Here is a 19,776-nt window from a genome sequence, read left to right as displayed (position 1 = left end):
TCACCTTTGACTCTTATTGTCTATGCCAATAAAACATGGAGGTCCTAAATAGATCCTAGTTCCCCTTGGCATCCAACAAGATGAACATTTCCTAATTCTGTGCAATACATTCCTATATCACAGCCAACAGGAATTGCCTAATGATTCTTCACAGTTTTAGGTCACTTCCAGTTATTTTGCTGCACGTTTAATCTGACTCATGTCTGGAAGACCAAAGGGATACTTAGGAGATAATTAAAAGAACACTAACCCTGAGAAAGAAAATTGGGAAATAGTTCTAGAAGACAGAGGCAGTATCAGAAAACCAAAGAAGATAACTTCCTCTCCAACTCCTAGGACTTTCTCTTGAATTTAGTTTTTCTATGCATAAAGAAAAGAAAAGAAATTCTATATGAAATTTGGGGTTTTACACCTTGGGAAAGGAGTTGACTTTAAAAAAAAATAGTTTCATACCAAGAAAATAAATTTCTTCCATTTACCAGTGATATCATTCAAAGGTCCATGATTTTATTGTCATTTGTACTTTCTACTACCGCACCCAAATCTCACTCCTAATGCTGGAAGTAGTGGTTCTTATAATAAATAACTTCAGTTAACATTGTTGTTACTCTTTTAGTAAATAGAATTTTGTGGAAGGATTTGTAAACTTATTCCTTCACATGCCTTTCTTTAAAACAAAACTATAGTGAAAAAAAAAATCTGCTAGAGTTACACATTTTACTCGGGTCAATTCAAATCTACAAATTAAAAAATTACTTACTGATCCTCTTAAGTTATCAAGCAAACATCAGAGAAACAATTTAATTCACTTTTTAAACTAGAGACCCCAGATGTGTAACAGAGAACCATAAGAATTCTATCCCATGCATGGAGTGGAATCAGTCGTGGCTTTGAAGTCTTGATAAGTTGGTACCTGGGTTTTATCAGAAGAAAAAGAAACACACAGGATAATTAACAAGAAAACATATATTTTAAAGCGATGTTACTAATGAACTATAGCTTTGTTCATTGAATTTTTATAAAAAGTAAAGTTAGCTGTTCTGATAAGCTCTCTCTACCACTAAAAATCACCTAATTTTAGTTGTATTTTTTTGAAATTACTCAAATGATAAAATTATTGTTATTATTCACTCGTGTCCAATATTTCGTGATCCCATTTGGAATTTTCTTGGCAAAGATACTGTAGTGGTCTTCCATTTCCTTGTATAGTTCATTTTACAGATGAGGAAACAGAGGCAACTAAGATTAAGTAATTTGCTTAGGGTCCATTAGCTAGTGCCCCAGGCTAGATCCAAACTCAGATCTTCATGATTCAGACCTGGTACTCTATCCACTTAGCTGAGTGCCCAAAAGAATTCTAGAATCTTACTACAAAGAGATTTCTATGTTTGGCAGCAAATAAATAGCTAAAATTCTGGCACCAAAAGATCCAATCAAACAAATGGAAAAACTGTTTTAGAATTGCAACCTTGGTCTACTTTCACCATTTTAGGTAAAGAATATTAAATCTGGTCTGAAATTAGATTTTAAAAGTAGCAAAAGTCAAAAGTATCACAGGGTTCATCTCTAAGTGATATAAGATTGCGATATAAGATTGTGATTCATGAGATCTTCCAAGTTCCAGTTGTCAATTAATAGGCTTTTGCTTAATGCTTACTAGATCCAACACATTATCATAAGTCCTTTCAATGGACAGTGGCCTGCGAGTATCAAGCAGACTTTCTTTGCATCTGGCTGAGGGATGTTTGAGGAAGAGATATTTTAGACTGGAGTAGCACTCGGGTCATGTCTGAACAGGGCCAGGATCCCCCACACCAAATTCCTTGAGTCTTCTAAATGTCTATGGACCTGGGAAATTGTAAACTTTCAACTAGATATGTGCAGCTATAAGAGGTATTGGATTTGTATTCAGTCTCTGCAACACTACCCTGCACCTTATGTAATAACTGCAGAGTAGGAATCCTGTGGTGCAGAGAGCAGATCAAAAGGAGGGGAGGGGATTTAATAATGCATGACCACAAGCCATCCACAGAGCCAGATGGTGAAGATAAGAACCATTGCACCATCTCTTTCCCACTCCCCAAATCTATTTTTCAAGCTTATCTGACTCCTGTTAAGAACAGCCTTACAAGCAGTTCAGCAGACCCTCATGTGGGGGGATGGAGGTGGACAAAGTCAGTCACTATCTTTAGATATGCTCTGTGCCTTCCCACCAGCATTTAACCAGGGTTAAGTGGTATATTTGATGGGAGGAGTTTCCTATATCAGCCCCAATCTTCTCTTTGAGTAAGTAGGTTGGGAATTAAGGAAGGGAAAGGAAAGAAGAAGCAAGGATCCTAAATCTAGAAGAGACTTTAAATACTTCATTTTACTTTTTTAATTATTTTATTTTTCAATTAGCAAGTATCTATTTTCTTTTTTAACCCACCCACTGGGAAAAAAAGAAACAAAATAAGTACTACAAATATGTATAGTCATGCAAAAACAAATGTCCATGTTGGCCATGTCAAAAAAAAAAAAAAAAAAAAACCACATCTCATTCTGAAACATTTAGTCCATCACCTTTCTTTTGGGAGATATCTCTGTCCTCTGGAATCATTGCTCATCATTGCATTCAAGCCCTTTTATATAAGGAAGCTGGGGCCCAGAGAGGTTATACAACTGCTGTTCAGGGACTTCAGAGATGGGATTTGCTGATTCTAGAACTTATGCATTTTTTCGCAATCTCAAGATAGGACTTTTGAGAGAGTGAAGCTACAGTGGTCTGAGACCCTCAGGTCCTTTCCTCTTCTGTCTTTGGCCACACTGGTGTAATTCTTTTCTAAGAAAGATACTAGGAAGAATGACAATTCTGTGTATTTCATTTTTATTTTGTTATTTTCATTGAGTTTTCAGTCCTGTACATGGTTTATGATGTCATTGTGGGGTTCCTTGATAAATGGTTTGCAATTTCCTTCTCTAGTTCATTTTATAGATGAGGAAACTGAAGCAAACAGGGTTGAGTGATTTGTCCAGAATCACACTAATAAGTGTCTGAAGCCAAATTTGAATTCAGGAAGATGAGTCTTACTCCAGGCCTAACATAGTAACCACTGTGATATGTGTGGGTGTGTCTCTTTCTCCACATACATATGTATATACATGTATATGTATATAGACATACAAATATATGGGTATGTGTGTATGGTTTCTCCAGTAACCATGTATGGTTGTGAAAGTTGGATTGTAAGAAAAGCTGGGCCCTACAGAACACTTTCAAATTGTGATTCTGGAGAAGACTTTTGAGAATCCCTTGGACAGCATGGAGTTCAAGTCAGTCAATAACTTAGTGAAGTTAATTCAGGATATTCACTGTAAGGTGAAATACTCAAGCTGAAGCTCAAATATTCAGCTCAAAGCTGAAGCATAATAAGAAGACATGACTCATTGGAAAATATCCTGATGTTGGGAAAGATTGAAGGAAAAGGAAAAAGGGAATCACAGAGGACAAGATAGTAAAATAGAAACAACAAACGTGAATTTGTACAGATTTTTTGAGAGAGAGAATATAGAAGGACCTGGCATGTTGTGGTACATGGGATCATAAAGAATCGGGAACAATCAAACAACTGAACAGAAACCAGCAACAACATATGTGTGTATATATATGTAAATGTATAAAACATATTTAACATGTGTGTACTTGGTGTTCTGTAGATAGAGGCATGTGTATAGATATATATGCATATAAAATAGCTTATTCTATAGATTGATATATGTATGGATTGATAGATTAAATAATTACAGAGAAGTTAGAATCTGCTTTAGAGGGTGTTTTGTATTTATATATATGTGTGTGAGTATGCATGAATAGGTATGGTCCGGTAATTCCACTGACATAAGGGACTTCTTATTAAGTATATTTCCTCAACTAATGAAGGTTGTCACTTTCTCTTTAATTAGTAGAATTTTGCCTAGAACACTGAGTTATTAAGTACTTTGTACAGGGTCACACATCTAGTAGGTATCAATATTAAGACAATTCCAAGTCCTTTTATACCATTTTACCTTTTAAAATAAATGTTTCCAGATGCATATATAAATAAATACAAACATATGGCAAAAGCAAGAAAGAGCAGATGTGGAATTTCCCTGTTCATAATAAATAAGCCTTATTTACTTCCCTGTATCTCCTTCAGGAGATATACTTCCAATAACTTTTAAAACAAGTTATGTGGATCCTATTCCTTCTATCCTCATATTTCATCCCCCTCTCTCCTCCTTTCTCTATGCCTCTTATTGAATTACAAACCTGTTGATAGCAAATACACTATTTTGAACCTCCTTACAAATTCTGGGAAATTCTTCAAACTACCCACAAAATATTCCAGATTAATCTGAAACATCCAGATTAATTTGAGCTCTTGTAATCATGCCAACAGGTATGAAAATCTGGACCTAATAATCCCGTCAGGCACTAAGAGATCCCTAGTGAATAGTTGTTCTTTTTTCTTCTTTCCTGCACAAGGACATCCTCACACTATTCAGGAAGTTGATTTGTTCAACAGCAGCCCTGTCCTCCCCACCCCCACCATCACCAAAGATCCAGTAAATCCATTAGGGAACAGAGAGTGTCCCTTTTGTTGTAACTCTGCAAGACGCAAAGTTGACTCAGCTGGAGCTCTGACTGCCAGCTTAATGGCTCGATATTCCAGCAATTTCAACTCACACACAGCATTTCTCCATGGTTTTACAAAGTGCCAAGGAGAATAAAATCTACTGGCTCAGCACTTGAACTTTTAAAATTTTAAATGAACAACGTAAAATCATTAACAGTACAGCAACAGAATTTGGCTTTTAGCTCATCTTAATATACTGAATCCAGCAAGCTGGCAAAGAAGCTTTCTTTTATTTTCTGGATCAAACTAGTGATGTCAAGAGTATGCAGAACACTTTGCTCCTGGTTTATGATTTATAATCTTAGAGAGGGTCTGAGAACCTCTGGGGATTTAGAGATTTGCCTAGGGTCACATTGAAATATATATATATGTTTTTATACACACATACATATATATGTGTGTATATATATATTTATATGCACAAATATGTATGTATATATACACATACATAATACATATACATATATCAGAGTTTTTGGAAAGAATTCATGATTTCTTGGAACCACAGGATTTCAAATCAGTTTAATAACAAATCTAAATAAGTAGGAAAGAGAGGTCATATTCTCTTTAATTTCACTTCATTTCAAATGCATGACATCAGAAAAAAACGAGAGAACCAAAAGTCTCACTAATAAGCTGTTAAGAGGTCTTCTGAACTGGTCTTTTTGGCTTAACCTAAATTTTTAAAATTATTCAAAGATTCTTTATATTATTGTTTACTCCAATTCCCCAAATAGTTGCCTTCAAACTGATGGTTATTTTACTGGATAAAATATTGATCATTTTATTTATCACCTGGGCAAGATAAAAGAATCATCAAATCCCTTGTCATTGAATGGATATTGACCTGGATACTGTACAATGTAAGTTGGAGAAGCTGCATTGGTAACCTTCTCAAAGATGACATTGTACACCAGGCAACTGCTGGGCAGATGTCTGTTTGGGCAGATGTGTATCCAGACACAGGCACGCTAACAATTATGTCCTCATCAGCAAGTCAGGTCAAATGAAAAAGTATTTGACTATTGAAAAGCTGTTGGATCAGGTTAGACAGGAAAGGTGGGAAAATGAAAATATCACCTTTTCTCCAGTTATTTCATGTAAATTCCACTACTTATTTGAAGCACAAACTCCTTGAAGTGAAAAGATTCCCACTTTAGAAGAACTCTCTTTGCTATGAGAATTGGCCTGGCATCTTTGGCTGGACTGTTTCCTGGAAAGCAATGGAAACATTTGGCTCTAGATTGAATGGATCACAAGCCTCAGACATTCTAATACTGGGGTTCTTAACCTCTTTTGTATAATAGACCCTTCTGGCAATCTGGTGAAGCATGTGGACCCCTTCTCAGAAAAATGCTTTTAAATAAATACTAAAATGAAATACAAAGAATTACAAAGGAAACCAATTAAATTGAAGTGTGAGATGAAAAGAGGATATTTTTTTCCCATCCAAATTTACAGACCCCCTGAAATCTCTGACTACAGGGTCATCAGACCCCAACTTAAAAGCTTCTGCCCTTAGGGGGAAAAAGATAATCATTTTTACACAGTCACCCACCAGAGGATGTTAATACAGAAGAGAAAAACTTCTCATTGCCAAATCTTCCAAAATTACATAAATGATGTTATGTTCCATTGATTAACAATTACATCAGTAGAAAATAGTAAGCATTTTCTTTAGGTCATAGAGTTGTTAACCTGGGGTCCATGGATTTCTTTTTTAAAAATATTTTGGTAGCATCAGCCTTAACATCAGGTGGACCTGATCTCAAATCTGGCCTCAGACACTTAACACTTACTAGCTGTGTGACTTTAGGCAATTGGGTTAAGCATATATATATTTAGTACATACAGTACTATACATATATATGTACTATATTTCCATATAATTAATTTCCTTTATAAACCCTTATATTTTATTTTATGCATTTAAAAGCATTATTCTCTGAAGGTGTCCATAAGTTTCAGCAGAGTGTCAAAGGAAATCATGACCAACCAAAAAAAAAGAAAGAAAGAAAGAAAGAAAGAGTTGAAGGGCCTCTGACTTTAAAAATTTGTAATGTTTCAGTTGTAAATTATTAAAAATGCCCCTCAAAGTACCTCATAGTAGCTTTTTAAAAACTTATTGTCCAAGATAATTTTGTAAAAAATTATCAAGCAAAGTTAGGTGAGATTTTGCAAATTTCTGTCACTCTATATCTTTCAGAAAACTGTGTATGATCGCATAGTTTTCTCATTGAGGAAATGAATTAGTTATTTGTAATGTTCCATTAATGAAGTCATTCTATTTAGATATTAATGCCCTTAGTTAAAAGTTTCCATATGAAAACAACTAAATTATTTTTTAAATAACTCATAAGAAATCATTTGGTAATATTTGAGTGCCCATAGTTTATAAAAACTAAAATATATTCTAAAATTAAATTTCCTGGAATTCAGCTTAGCCTGCTTTCTCATGATTAAATCCATTCACCTGAGCTCTTTTTTTTTTATTTCTTTTGTCTTTGATTAATTAAACACAAGTTATAGTTTCAGGTTAAACCAATAAGAAACACTTAATCTAGATGTAAAGATTCATATATCACATTTCTTAATACTCTGAAAACTAATGCTAAAGGCCTTTATTTTAAGTTGAAATCACTATTAGTTGGATTAATCTTCTATGGAAAGTTTTCTTATTAAATGAGCAAATGGCTTTATAATTCACCTGTGAGTTTCATCTATGCAGTATGGGAAAAGGAGCACTCTAGAAGACTTTGCCATCAATTTGCTGTGACTTTGGACAGTCACTTTATTTCTCTAAGCCCATTTCCCTCACCAGTAAAATGAGATTTGGGGACTTCATGACTTCCAGGAATGCCTTCTTGCTCTAATAGTTTGGCTCCATAGAGACACGTCTTTAGCTAATATAGAGTTAGAAAAAAATCTCCAGCAAAGATGTGATCTCTTCCTATAAATAATTGCCGAAATAATCTTGACTTTTTACTTCCTGATTCGTTGTTGATTCATTCTTATCCAACACTCATCGACTCCAGTTGGGGTTTCTTGGCAAAGATACTGAAATGGTTTGACATTGTCTTCTCCACCTTGTTTTACATTTGAGGAAATTGAGGCAGACAGGGTGAAGTGACTTGCCTAGAGTCACATAGCTGATAAGTATCTGAGGACAGATATGAACTCAGGTTCTCCTGACTCCAAGGCCAGGGTGTTCTATCTATTGAGCAATCTTTCTACTTCCTGATATTATCATTGAAATGCCTCACTTATCCTTTTGCCCATAAAGAGAATATAGTCTCTGCAGATTCAGGCTTAATCATAACTCCATTAAGGAGCATCTCCAAGAATCAAATCATGTGACATTAATTAGAGCTTAATGATGAAGCACAGTTCAGGTTAATGTTTAGATTCCTTTGTCCTTTGATATATATCTATATCATTACACAAATTCTAGAGGGGAAAATGTTAATAATAAGAATCTAACTTGCTCTATTAGTGAAAGTTGTATAATTCATTTGGCGATCCTTTTCATTCTTGACAATTATCAGGCCACCTAACTATATTTTCCTATAAGCCTGGCAAATTGAATAGATGATTTTATATTAAACCCTAGCCTCTGGAAATGTTTGTCATTGTTCACAAAGGTTCTAAGAACATTCTAAGGTGGTGTAGCCAAAGAAATCTCTTCCTATCACCACTTTAAAGATACATACAACACATCATTTTTGATACAATCTAATTTACCCAGCTGGACCACACGATGTAACAAGGAACTGAAAAGCTTTTGTTGGTCTCTATTTCTGGTTATCTAGAAAATGTTTCCAGTGGACTAGGAGTGTCATCAAAAGACAGAACTTTAATCATCAAAGAATTGATGATTTTTCTAGAAGAACAGGGGGAGGGGGAACAGCCACAAAATGATAAATTGTTAACTAACACAATTACTGAAACTGAGCTACCTACCCAGAAGTATAGTTATATGCTCATCTATACCAAGGAAACCAAAGATTTTTTGTTAAAATTGCACAGGGATATTATCTTTCACTAGATTTTCTTCATGATAGAAAAAGAAAACTAAAAGAAGACCAAATATTTTAGGATAGAAATGACATTAATGTACTTGATAAATGTTTTTTGATTGGTTGACTGAACTAGATTGGTTGAATAATTAATCACAAAATGAGAGAGAAAGGACAAATGTGAAATTTGGAAAATGGTGAGATCTGGCAACTGCTTGGATATGTTAAATGAGGGAGAATGAGAAACTGAGGATAGCAATGATTGTTGTAGAGTTATTTAAATTGCGTCTAACTTTTTATGATCCCTTTTGGTGTTTTCGTGGTAAAGGTAGGAATGATTTTCCATTTTCTTCTCTAAGCCTATTTTATAGAGGGAAAACTGAGGCAAACAGGTTTAAATGGCTTGCCCAGGATCACACAACTACTAAGTGTATGAGGCCAGGCAGTTGAGTCTTCCTAATTCTAGACCTGGTGCTACCTAGCTGCCCCTTTCAACAATAATAATAATGAGCAATTATATAATACATTTAGAATTTGCAAAGAGTTTTACAAATATTACATCATTTTATTTCACTACAACCATGAGAGTCAGATTTTCTATTTTGTAGATGACGATATTAATAGATAAGGACACTCAGATACAGAAAGTTTAAGGGACTTGCCCAAGATCATAAAGCTAATAAATATCTAGACTAGATTTGATCTCAGATGTTGGCTGTCTCCAAGACCAGAACTCTATATACTGTGTACCTAGTTGACATGCATACTACCAAGATTATGAGCCTGGAAGAATGATAACTACTTTGACAAAAATAGAAAATTTAGAAAAGTTAAGGATGGAAAGATAATGAGTTCAGTTTTGTACATGTTGAATTTGAAATATCCAGGACATCAAGCTGAAGGTCCATATAAGTAATTGAATCCAACAGTTTTAAAAATATGAAACTTGAATATGCTAAAGAAAAAAATCCTATCTTCTTTCTTGATCAGCCTCACTTATAGTCATATACCATACAGTAGCTATCATGCTAGCTTACCAGCTCAGTAGTAATTAGTTCTACCCATGTAGCAGTTTGCCCAGAACCAGCTTGATGGAAAACTGAAGTTAATCATAGTGAGAAAGGGCAAGCAAGTGACATACTACCCTGAAGATCAGCTTCATACAAACCCACTTACGTGGTCTATAGGAAACAGCAATAGTAGAAAGTGTATACTATATATCAATAAGGGCCAAGTTTCCCTTTCTGAGCCAAGGTATCTCTTTCAGTGAGGCAAAGAGACTGAACCATGCATGGTGACAGCCTCTAAAAGTAGAAGCTTTTTTTCCCCAGATCATAGGAAAACCTTCACATAAATAATTTATTTTTACACAAATGGATAAGAGATAAGTAATTGTACCATCAGTAGTGTAAGCTTTAAAAGCTTAAGCTTTTTTTAAGTTGATTTGGAGTTAATATACTCATTATTAGTATAGTGGGTCTAGTCTTTTAAGTATATTCCCAATGACACCCAAAATAGGCCATTACATCCCTTTAGATCTAATTAGAAATAAACACATCCTTGCCTCATAGAAACAATTTCCAAATAGCAATTGATCTGGTACAGTAAAAGGGGTTCTTGTAAAATAAAAGAATTTAACATAAATGCATAGAGACATCATTTTATAACTACTTAGCACCTCATCTTCTACTCAAGTTATTAAACATGTATTGAGCACCAAAGTACAAGAAAGCATGGTGCTAGTCAATGATAGGACGTATGAAGTGAGATGACACAAGGTTTTATGGAAAGACTTATAACATGGGCCCATGTATTGTTTTAGTACAAGGCAACATGCATTAATTTCCATCCAAGAGACAGGCACCATTTGATAATTGTTTCCATTTATTCAGTCTTTTTTTAAGTCATGTCCCACTCTTCATGACCACATTTGGGGTTTTCTTGGCAAAAATAGTGGAGCAATTTGCCATTTCCTTCTCCATTTCCTTTTACAAATGAGGAAACTAAGGCAAATAGAGTTGAGTGACTTGCCTAGAGCCACACAGCTAGTATTTGAGCCCAGCATTCTATTGATTGTACCACCTACCTAATCCATTTTAAGTTTCTTTAAAAGAGGGAAGTCTGCTCTAAAAATCTGATTGCAAAAGCTCAAAATTAGTAAAGGTATTAATATTAATATAAACCAAATTACATGCTCAACAATATTGATGTGGTAGCTATCTGCTGATATGGCAGAAACTTAGAGCACATTAGTTAGGACATATGGGGAACTACTAAATGGGGAGAAAGATTAAGAGAAGATAGAGAAGTTTTACAAAGACCAGGAGCACTGCAATTCAGCAAGTGTCTTACCTTCCTGACACTTCACAGCTGGGCTGATTTAGAACATGTCAATGAAGTTTTTGTGTATCAGAGAACAAAGCAGTCAATACTAATGACAGTTATTTAGAACAATGTCCAGATCTTTTTTAAAATTCAAATTTCAACTGGCATGCAGCTGTTTGTTTGCCTGACACCTTTCTTCTAGATGTCTTTTATTTAAAAAAACAAAACAAAACAAAAAAAAATTATTTGCTTAGATTAGGGATGATGGCCCAAGATTTTTCTTCATTTGCTTGAGGTAACAAAATTAAGTTGTGATTGAAAAGTCACAGAAGGAGCAGAATTTAAATGTATCTCAGTACTCTCCCTCTATTGTTTAAAGGCCTCATATCTAAATCAACTATCCCATAGGAAAAGCAATTATTCAACTACCTATATTGCTTTCACTATTTATTAAAACTAATTCCTTTGTGTTCTCCATATTTCACAGCAGTTTTTAAAATGATAATGAGAACCATAATGGTTCAGTAGGTTTACATCAGTGTTCTCACCATGCCAGCTTGCTCCCCTTGGAGAAAACCATGGTCTCCATAGGATATCACATCTTTCAAGTTTCAGTCATCAACCACTGCAACTGTAATAGCAATCTTTGGCATCCTCAGAAATTATTATGGTGGCTTCCCTTATTTCCCCTCCAGATGTTTTTAATGTGATATGCAGTTTTCCAGGTAATTTGTCATCTCAGTGGCCTTTCTGGTTACAATTATGATAAGGTATTATTCAAATGTCTATATGTGTTATTTGATACTGGAAAGAAAATGGAGAAACCATCCACCTGTATCATAGTTAGTTTTACATTTTGTAATTTTAAAGGGAAATTTAGTCATTCTCTTCTCCAGAATAAGGATTGATTTTGCTTTTTTCACACTTCATGGATTTTATAACCATCTTATTGATCCAATCATTTTTATTTGAACATTTAGATCAAATTCATCTGGTTATCATTCTGACTGACAGTGAGTTAAGGTGGTATTCCTCCTGAGTATATTTTCATTTCATCAAAAAAATGCAACTCCTAGAAATGCATTGTGACTTCTCACAATAGAATGAAGTCTTATGAGAAGAATTTCAAGTATTGTGATAAGCAGTTGATGAGCTAACTTTACCCAGGCTACCCTCTTTAAGTTTTGAGGAATCTATTTTGAAACTCTTTGTACTAAATAATATAGATACATCTTCAAATATCTGGGGCATTTGGGGTACCCTTTGAAATTACTGAACATCAAAACTAAAACCCAAGACTATATATATATATGTATGTATATATAACTTGTTTCAATGCTTCACCTCCATGCCTAATACTACAAAAATTCACGAGAAAATCTACTTTTTCACTAAAAATGTAAGAGCAAAAGGCTGTCCTGTGATATCTATTTTTCCTTTTTCACAACAGAAAGTGTTCAGATAAATAGGGCCTCCAAAAGGGGACTGAGTCACTATTAGAATACTGTCCAAAAAATATATATATTCAAGCCTGTTCCTATGATCTTGTGATGGAGAGAGCCATCTACACCCAGAGAAAGGACTATGGGGACCAAGTATGGATCACAACATAATATTTTCACTTTTTTGTAGTTGTTCTTTGCTTGAATTTTGTTTTCTTTCTCATTTTTTTCCTTTTTGATTTCATTTTTCTTGTACAACCTAATTGTAGAAATACATATAAAAAAATTGCACATATTTTAACATATATTGGATTACTTACTTTCTAGGGAAGGGGATGTCAAAAGGGAGGGAGAAAAAATTGGAACACAAGATTTTGCAAGGGTGAATGTTGAAAATTATCTATGCATATGTTTTGAAAGTAAAAGGCTTTATAAAGATAAATAAATGAAAAGAATTTGCAGTGCTAGATTCAGGACAGTCAGGTAGAAGCTTAGAAATACAGAGATTAAAAAAAAAAGATTAAATTCTTGCTGAGAGCTTATATTATTTCTTTTTTTAAAAAATTATTTTTAATTTATAGAATAAAAGAAGCATTTCCATAACATAGTATGATAATAATTTTAAAAAGGATTGCATATGAGACTACAAAAAAAATCCTCTTTAATTTTGTCACAGAAAAATTTAGATGTCTCTGTTCCTTGAAATAATGTGCCTTATATGTTTAAAGTTATTTATTTATCATTCTTTATAAATAAAACATCAATACCTTTTAGCTAGACCAGGACATGCTTTTATTACTCTTAACTCCTACACTGATATTTCCAGGCCTTTGTCCTTTTATTCACTTGATGTGTGTTTACTATTCCGTCAGGGGGTACAGTTTGGGTTTAGGATGGGGGATTCTTTTACGAAGGCTGGAATAGATACAAAGACCCTGCTCAAAGTCATACTAAGCTACCTACAAGAGCAATCCATGAAGATTAGGAAGTAAGTGGGCTTGTGAAATTGACCCCTGAACCTCACAAAGAAAATCAAATAGCCACTAAGTTTTTGTGTTTTTTTGTGTGTGTGTGTGTGTGTGTGTGTGTGTGTGTGTGTGTGTGTGTGTGGTCAATCTACTGCTTAGGGAATATTTGCTAAGAAAATAAATCCTTTGAAAAGATTCTAATTATTTTTTTCAGGGTACATATGCAGTCTTGTAGCTTTTTTGTGCAGGAAAAATCAATATATCCTGTCCATCTATCCATCTCTCTTTGTTCAATTACCACTCATTCACTGAGTCCCCAATTTAGCTGACTATTTTGTGACTTTTAATTGTGCCAAGATTTACCAAAAAAGTTTACATACCATGTCCCATCATAGGCAGTTGCTATAGTTGCCATCATCACCTTTTTTACAGATCAGGAAACAGGAGCTCCTTTGTCCTTCTCATGATCTACTTGGTGCCATTCTTATTGATGCATGTGTTTTATCTCCCTAAAGGTTGTGGCAACTTTACCTTTGGATCTAGCATCTCTTCACATCCTGATAATTTATAAATGTTTGATTGCATAAAGAATCCTCTCTAGAGCTCAGTCATGTAAATGACCAGGTTAATTTTATTAAGATTGAGTGCTTGCCTGTTTTCAAGAGATATTGAGATGACTTCTAAGTTAAAATAATGTAAAGTAAGATATTCAGAGATGAAATGAAACATTTGGAGTAAATAGGTACTGTCAGGATCTTAAGAAGATATATTCATATAGCTGAGCACTGAATTTGGTTCTAATTTAGACAATTAAAAAGAAAATTAAAACCTGAACACTCTATGATTTGATATTATGTTTATATTCACTTCTTCTGAGAACAGAAATGTCTCCAAAGTGGTAACTATCATGAAATGAATAAAATTTTGGCAGAGAGGACTGACATCTTGTTCCATACAATGGTTTGTTTCTTCTTCAAACTAGATTAAATCCCTACTCTTTACTTCATGGCACACTACCAATTCTAGACCATAGAATTATGCAGCTACCCTCAGGAAAACCATTGCCCCCAATCTCCATTGGAACTGGAGAAGGTGGGCCCCAGGAGATGATTACCTTTCCCAGAGCACCATTACCATAATATCTCTCCACCAAGGCTTATCTTCTTCAGAATTTCACAAGTGATGAGAAATGAATCTCATTAACTGTACTAATATTCAGATTATCCTCTGCATATCCATTCCTTCTACTTGTTTTTGCCACAGATGAAACTGTCATCAGGGCAATGAATAATAATTCACAGTGCCTACCACTATTTCTCCTTCTTGTTACTATTAGGGACAGTAGAAATACAATAAACAGGGAGAAATTGAAAGGAAAAAGAGAAGTCCAAAGAGAATATGGAGTCCATATGAAATATAAAGATTAAGTAGATTTATGATATGATTTCAGTCATATGCTGAATAAAAGAATATTGAATTTGGAGTAAGAAAGCCTTGGTTTATATTCTGGCATTGCCATTTACTATCATGTGACCTTAGTCACTTAATTTGATTAAACCTCAGTTTCCTAATTTGCAACAGGAAAAGATTGGACTAGATGATCTCAAAAGTCACTTCCATATTAAGACTATATAGTTCCCTCATTTAAATGTATGTTTTCACTTACTTAAGTTGCTTTAGACATTGAGAACAAATGATTAGTAATATGTGAAAGGAAGCATTGGGGCTTGGTTTTTTGTTGTTGTTATAACAATAAAATGTTGTTATGTTTGTTCAGCTTGGTATAGGAATAATATGACACCTGGCATATAGAAATGTATTTCATTTTTTTAGGTAAGTCACAGGTGTACAATTAAATAGATGCTTCAAGAACTCTCTGAAGGAGAATGACTGCTACTTTCTAATGTTTCTGGTATCTTAAGTGAATCACTACTAAGCATTCCTCAAGAGCCCTAATGACCTAAGATAGCAAGGGCAATGGCAGTCCTGTCTTGAAAAGAGCCTTGTGGGCTTTGGAAAGCTGTGCTTGAACAAAGGAAGCATAAATACAGGAGTTCCTATGCAGCTTTCTCATCTACATACCTTGTGCATCCTCAAGAGGCCTTCTCAAGGTCAAAGCACAAAGCACATTCTCTAATGCTACTCACCAAGGGAAATCCCAGGGCAGGCCAGGATCTGAAGATAGCAGCCACAGCCTCTCCAGAAAGCTGCAGACCTGCTGATGTTGCAGACTGCAGCAGTGTGTCTCTTTTGAAGACAGTTAAGACCTTGAACCAAGGATGCATGAATGAAAACAAGGGCAACAAAAACGAGAAGTGATAGAGATTAGATGACTACAGAAACTAGCAATACTCTGAAGATTAAAGATTAGAGGGAATGAAAGAATAAATCAAAGAATACAGAAACTGGGACAAGAGTTTAGTTTTGCATAGCCTTTGTCCTCAAAATTTGAGAAACCCATTTTGTATTCTAAATATTTGGTACAATCATTCCTTTTAAATAGCTCTCTGGGACTGATACTTAGCATTCCTGTGCAAAGAGATGCATGTTGCTAAAAAAGAAAATAAAAATCTCCAGTGGTATGTCTCACAAAGTTATGAAAGTTTATACCTAACTGTAAGTGACTGCAATGTGATGATGAATGCTTTGAGTTCTTAGGCTAGTACATCATTGTGAAAACAAATCTTGAGATTTCATACTTTTACTAGATACCTCCCAAAACTATACTAGAGATTCTGTGTGGGTGAAAAGGATCCCTTTACTTGAATTTTTTTTGCTTGTTTTTAACAATTACTTAACTTTGACTTGTCTGTTGACCTTACTTTGTGATATGCTTTGTATTTTTATATTGAAAATTAAGAAAACAAATGGCAAAATGAGTTGAACTGATAATGACTTTCAAGCTCCATACTTTTAGAATTTTAAGTGTTATTTTATTCTTAATGTCCAAGATTCTTTAAAGTAAACATATGAAGTAAATATCAATTACATGTGTGTATATATTTTTTCATAAGTAAAAAGTCTCAATTAATATATCCTATGTGCTTTACTTATGCCATAGAAAGCACAAGGTGAGCTTGTGTGCTAGGTATAAGGAATATAAAAAATAATATATTTGAAAAAATACACAGTCTCTGCCCTCAAGGAGCTTACAGTCTAATCACATGCATATAACACAAGTGCAGCATATTCATAAATAAATGTGTAACCTCCTTCTTATTCCATTTCCTCTCCCTCTTAAAGGGGACAAGGGAAGAGGAAAATGTAAACTATGCATTTATGTCTTGGGCCTATCTGTTAAAGAGACTTGAACCAGGGTGAGACCAATATACAAAAATTGGGAAGCAATATAGTGCAGAATGTACATAGAGTTGAAAGACCTGAATTCTAATTTCTACTCTTTTTTTTTAACTGCCTGTGTGACCTTGAGCCATCACTTTAATGCCTCTGGGATTTCAGCATCTTTAAATTGAGGGGTTAAACAAGGTAACCTCTAAGATCCCTTTGAGCATTACATTTATGAACCAATGATGTTATAAGACTGATGAATCTGTAAGCTCCACAAAAGAAAAGACTGTGTATCATACAAATTTTCTCTCTCTCTTAAGGAACATTGTGCAATTGTTTAATTGAATTGAACTGAATTCAGTGAGTAACTATAGCTTACAACTTAAAACCTAATCATCCAAACCCATCTTTTGTTTAATATTTAGTATGCCAAATTCCATTTTATAAAAATGAAACAATGGAGTAACATGATACTTTTGTTTTTTGTTTTTTTAATAACAGCAGAAAATGGCCCCCGTCTACTTGTGGAAGCAGAGCAGGCAAAAGTCTTCTCACACCGGGGTGGCAATGTCACACTGCCATGTAAATTTTACCGCGACCCCTCAATGATTGGCTCAGGAACCCACAAAATCCGAGTCAAGTGGACCAAGCTCACTTCAGATTACCTCAAGGAAATAGATGTTTTTGTTTCCATGGGATACCACAAGAAAACGTATGGCAACTACCAGGGGAGAGTATTTCTGAATAGAGGTAGCGACAATGATGCCTCCCTTGTAATCACCGACATCACCCTGGAGGATTATGGGAGATACAAATGTGAGGTGATTGAAGGATTAGAAGACGATACAGCAGTAGTAGCCTTGGATCTACAAGGTAGGTAGTCACCTAGCCTATTAAATATAGGAATAATAATAAGCTTTCCCCCAACATAATAATGATTAATGGTTGCCATGGTGATAACATCTAACTCTGAAGTGCTTTTTTAGCATGGGTTCTTATTTTTCAGTCAGTCTATAATTCTATTTTTTTTCCAAGTTTGAAATGTGCACACAATTGATGTGCATATAATGGAGGCTATTTGTAACCAGGAGAAACGTGTGGTGGAATTGAATTAGCAATATTCAGAATCAGTTTCATGTTATTTTAAAATTTAAATCCCATTTCGTGGTTATTGAGAAATTCAGATTGGATACTCTTTAGGCAAGATCCTAAAATTAACACTGAGTCTCAGAATAATGGTAATTTTTTTTAGCAAACATCTGCTAACATAAATGCATGCTAATTTTATTCTATGAAATGGTTGTGAAACTAATTTAACAATTAAGTAGCCTCTGGATTTATTTTGACCTTTTGTACAAAAAAGGAATTAAAAACTGATCCAGAATCTTTTAAACTATGACTATCTTCCATTTAACAAATTTTATTTGTTTTAGCAAAAAAAAATGGCAATAATAATAATTTGACTGCAAAGTAGAACATTTTTAATACCATATTTGATTCATAAACTTTCTGATGTGCATTTTGAGAGAGATTCTTTACACACACAACTTTTGGACAAAAACAAACAAAACAAAAATATTATTTGTCTGCTAGCAGGGCAATAAAGATTTCTGTCTCATTTATTATGTTCCATTGTATATGTGGGAATTTCTTTTAGTTCCATATACTATATATAACCAAATCCTAGATTTTAAAATTAGAAGGGAATTTAGCAATTATAAAAAGACAACCTCCCCACCTACCCAATTCCCCAAAATCCCATTATAATCCAGTTCATACAAATTGCACATAGCAGATTTGTAGTTTCATGTACAATCATTTTTTTTTCCTATTCTTCTATGATATGGAAGTGATTTTTTCTCAAGTTAAGAATAAAATATATATTAAAAGAATTTACTATAAAAGAGGAAACTGAAATGAAAAAAAAAAAAAAAAAAAAAGAAAATCAGCCAGGAAGGGAAATTTCTGATAGATTCTTTAACATAGAGATAGTTCAAAAATCTTAGGAAAAATTTTTTCCCTAAAAATCAAACCTAAAGTGGAATCTGTAACTTCTACTTTTGTCCCTGATTATGCCCTCAAGAGCCACACAAAACAAGTTCAATTCTCCCATGACATCCTTTCATTCCTGTCCCCCACCCCAACTTTCCCTTCTCTAGATTAAACATCTTTAGATTCTTTAATTTGTTCTCTGATAACAAGGATCTAAAGTTCTCTACTACCATAGATCCTCTGGCCACTCTCCAGAGTATGCTAGAACTAGTTTATTTAGATTTTAGCACAGTCTTTGATAAACTCTTTCATACTAATTTTTTGGAACAGAGTAATATAGACCAGATGATAATGTAAGAATGTGCTCAAACATTAATTGAGAACACAATATTCCAGAGATTTCCTTCAACAAAGAAAGAATAGATTATCACTTCCCCATTCCTAGGACCTAGGACCTCAGACCTCTACTTCTCTTCAGGAAATTATATTAACTATTTACTTTGCTATATTCTATGGAGAGTTGGGATGGGGAATGGAGGGAAGGGAGGCAACTAGGTGGCACCTAGGTGGCACAATAGACAAAGTGCCAGAACTGAAGTTAGGAAGTCTCAACTTCATGGGTTCAAATCTGATGTAAGATACTTAGTAACTGTATGATTCTAGACAAGTCAAAGAGGATTACTCTTTGCCCCATTTTCTTTATCTGTAAAATGAGTTGGAGAAAGAAATGGCAAATCACTCTAATATCTTTGCCAAGAAAACTCAAATGAGGTCACAAAGAGTCAGACACAACTGAAAAATGATTTGACACCAATAAATCTCATCATTGTCTCAGTCTCCCTGTTTCTCCCCTATACTGAATTTGTGAAGTAAATTTCTTCAACCCAAGTCCAAAACTTTACATTTATCTCTTTTAGATGCTATTGGTTTCATCCCAATTTTCTGACCTGTCAGGATATTTTGGGATCATTACTTAATCATCTAGTTTATTAGTTTTGATGTTCAGTCATTTCAGTTAGGTCTGACTGACAAGTTATTAACAAATAGTTCATATTGATATTTTTCTATTTTATTTTCCTTTTTCTCT

At 34.3% G+C, this 19,776-nt stretch overlaps 1 protein-coding gene across 2 annotated transcripts in view; it reads left to right on the top strand.

Moving 5' to 3' along the window:
- The window catches only part of HAPLN1 (hyaluronan and proteoglycan link protein 1), a 99,572-nt gene that overhangs the window by 63,787 nt on the left and 16,009 nt on the right, over window positions 1-19,776 (top strand). For both annotated transcript variants that reach the window (XM_051993041.1, XM_051993033.1), the window contains exon 3: window positions 17,199-17,570. In XM_051993041.1, the coding sequence (XP_051849001.1) occupies window positions 17,199-17,570 (372 nt within the window). The remainder of the gene's footprint in view (window positions 1-17,198; window positions 17,571-19,776) is intronic.

This window comes from Antechinus flavipes, chromosome 1 (genome assembly GCF_016432865.1).
Source record: "Antechinus flavipes isolate AdamAnt ecotype Samford, QLD, Australia chromosome 1, AdamAnt_v2, whole genome shotgun sequence".
Lineage (NCBI taxonomy): Eukaryota > Metazoa > Chordata > Mammalia > Dasyuromorphia > Dasyuridae > Antechinus > Antechinus flavipes.
This window is presented reverse-complemented; position numbering and strand designations above follow the sequence as displayed.